The sequence below is a fragment of the Mus pahari genome, chromosome 2, assembly GCF_900095145.1.
Source record: "Mus pahari chromosome 2, PAHARI_EIJ_v1.1, whole genome shotgun sequence".
In the NCBI taxonomy this organism is placed as follows: domain Eukaryota; kingdom Metazoa; phylum Chordata; class Mammalia; order Rodentia; family Muridae; genus Mus; species Mus pahari.
The window spans coordinates 53,464,198-53,465,963 of NC_034591.1; the positions used below are offsets into that span (position 1 = coordinate 53,464,198).

A 1,766-nucleotide genomic window follows, 5' to 3' on the forward strand; every position below is an offset into this window, starting at 1 on the left:
TGTGTGTGTGTGTGTGAGAGAGAGAGAGAGAGAGAGAGAGAGAGAGAGAGAGAGATCTTTCCAAAAACTTTGAATAACATTTTCCTTAAACATAGTCACCACTTACAGACAACGAGATAGAAGAAATCACCGGGCTAGAGAACTGCATCAGCCTGACCCACCTTAGTCTGGCTGGCAACAAGATCACAACCATCAATGGCTTAGGGACATTACCCATCAAAGTGCTTTCTTTGGTGAGTCCAATATGACATCATTCTTTGTAGAAGTGGTGAATATTATTTAAGAAGTGTTTGAATTGTGACTGCTTAGATTTTTTCTTTGCTCCTTATGGTGTCTGATGTGCATGTCTGTCTGTCTGTCTGTCTGTCTCCCTCCCTCTCTCCACCCCCTCCCCCTCCCCCTCTCTTGCTCTGTCTGTCTGTCTGTGTGTATCTGTGTATGTGTATCATCAATAGTCCATGTTCAAGTAAAGCCAGTTCCATATTTGGTATCCAGGGTAAAAAAAAATTTAGACAGTTGATTTTCTATGCTATGAAAGAAGGTATATTTTTACAAGTAGTTTTTAATATATATTTCATTGGTAAAAATAACCTCTGTGCATAGAGAGCATGTTTATTGTTGCTTACCCTTTACTGGATGCAAATGGACCCCGAAATGCTTCCTAGACACTGAAGTCAGGTAGCCCATCGTATACACATGCGTGCTAGTCTCCTGCTCTAGGAGTTGTAAGTCATGCTGAGAATAAAAACGTAGTTCCCATCAGAAAGATTCCATCTGATTACTGTTTCCCAAAGAAAATGTCTTTTTCAGCCCTATGGCATGCCCCGAGACCAAAACTCAAGTGCAAATGGAGACTGTTCACCAATAAGACTCAAAGAAACACATGATAGTTATAAATTAACAATACAGGTTACTAGTATCTGAGAGAGGGTGCTGATGTTGTTTATATACAGGATTCTTCTTTCTGTCTTTTCTCCTCCCTCTTAGCCTTAGGTTCTCTTGGCCTTTATTATACCAATCAGAGGGTAGACAGGGAACATTTCATCATGGCTTGCATCTTAGTAATGTTTATATCTCTCACATGGGAGGGTGTTAAACATGAATTCATGTATTGGGTTATGTGTACTTCTTTTTTAATTTAAAATTATTTTTTATTTATATGTATGAGTGTTTTGCCTGCATGAATATCTGTGTACCGCTTTCATGCCTCGTGCCCATGGAAGCAAGAAGAGGATGTAGAATCCCCTGGAACTGGAGTTACAGACAATTGTGAACTACCATGTAGGTGCTGGGAATCGAACCTGGAAAAGTAGCTAGTGCTCGTAAGCACTGAGCCATCTCTCCAGCCTCCGGTGCACATTGTTTACATACACGGAGAAATTCTTTACTTAACCATAGATCACTGATGCTTGGCTCCTCTTAAAGCTCAAAATGCTATCTAAAGACTCCTCTAGCCCCCCATAAGATTCAGTGAGGGCAGAGGGCAGGCATTCTCCTACCATGTAGACAAAAGTCTCATAACTCACCTGAGATTTTATGTATTCTGCCTGCTAAGGCATGTTAGCAAAATGTCAATGAAGGAGAATCTAATAAATTAGATATAAAATTTTAAGTTATAAAATAAAGAAAGCCAATCACATGGGAAATTTTCAACTATCCAAAGAGCAATTGTTAGTATGTTGCTATTTTGCTCACCATTTTGAAGTTTCTCAGAAATTTATCTTCTCTTTCCTCCTCCTCCTCCTCCTCCTCCTCCTCCTCCTCCT

The 1,766-nt window shown here is 39.9% G+C and overlaps 1 protein-coding gene across 1 annotated transcript in view; it reads left to right on the forward strand.

The window, feature by feature from the left end:
- The window catches only part of Lrguk (leucine rich repeats and guanylate kinase domain containing), a 110,110-nt gene that overhangs the window by 26,543 nt on the left and 81,801 nt on the right, over positions 1-1,766 (forward strand). The window contains exon 6 of the mRNA XM_021191105.1: positions 109-233. Coding sequence (XP_021046764.1) covers positions 109-233 — 125 coding nt within the window. The remainder of the gene's footprint in view (positions 1-108; positions 234-1,766) is intronic.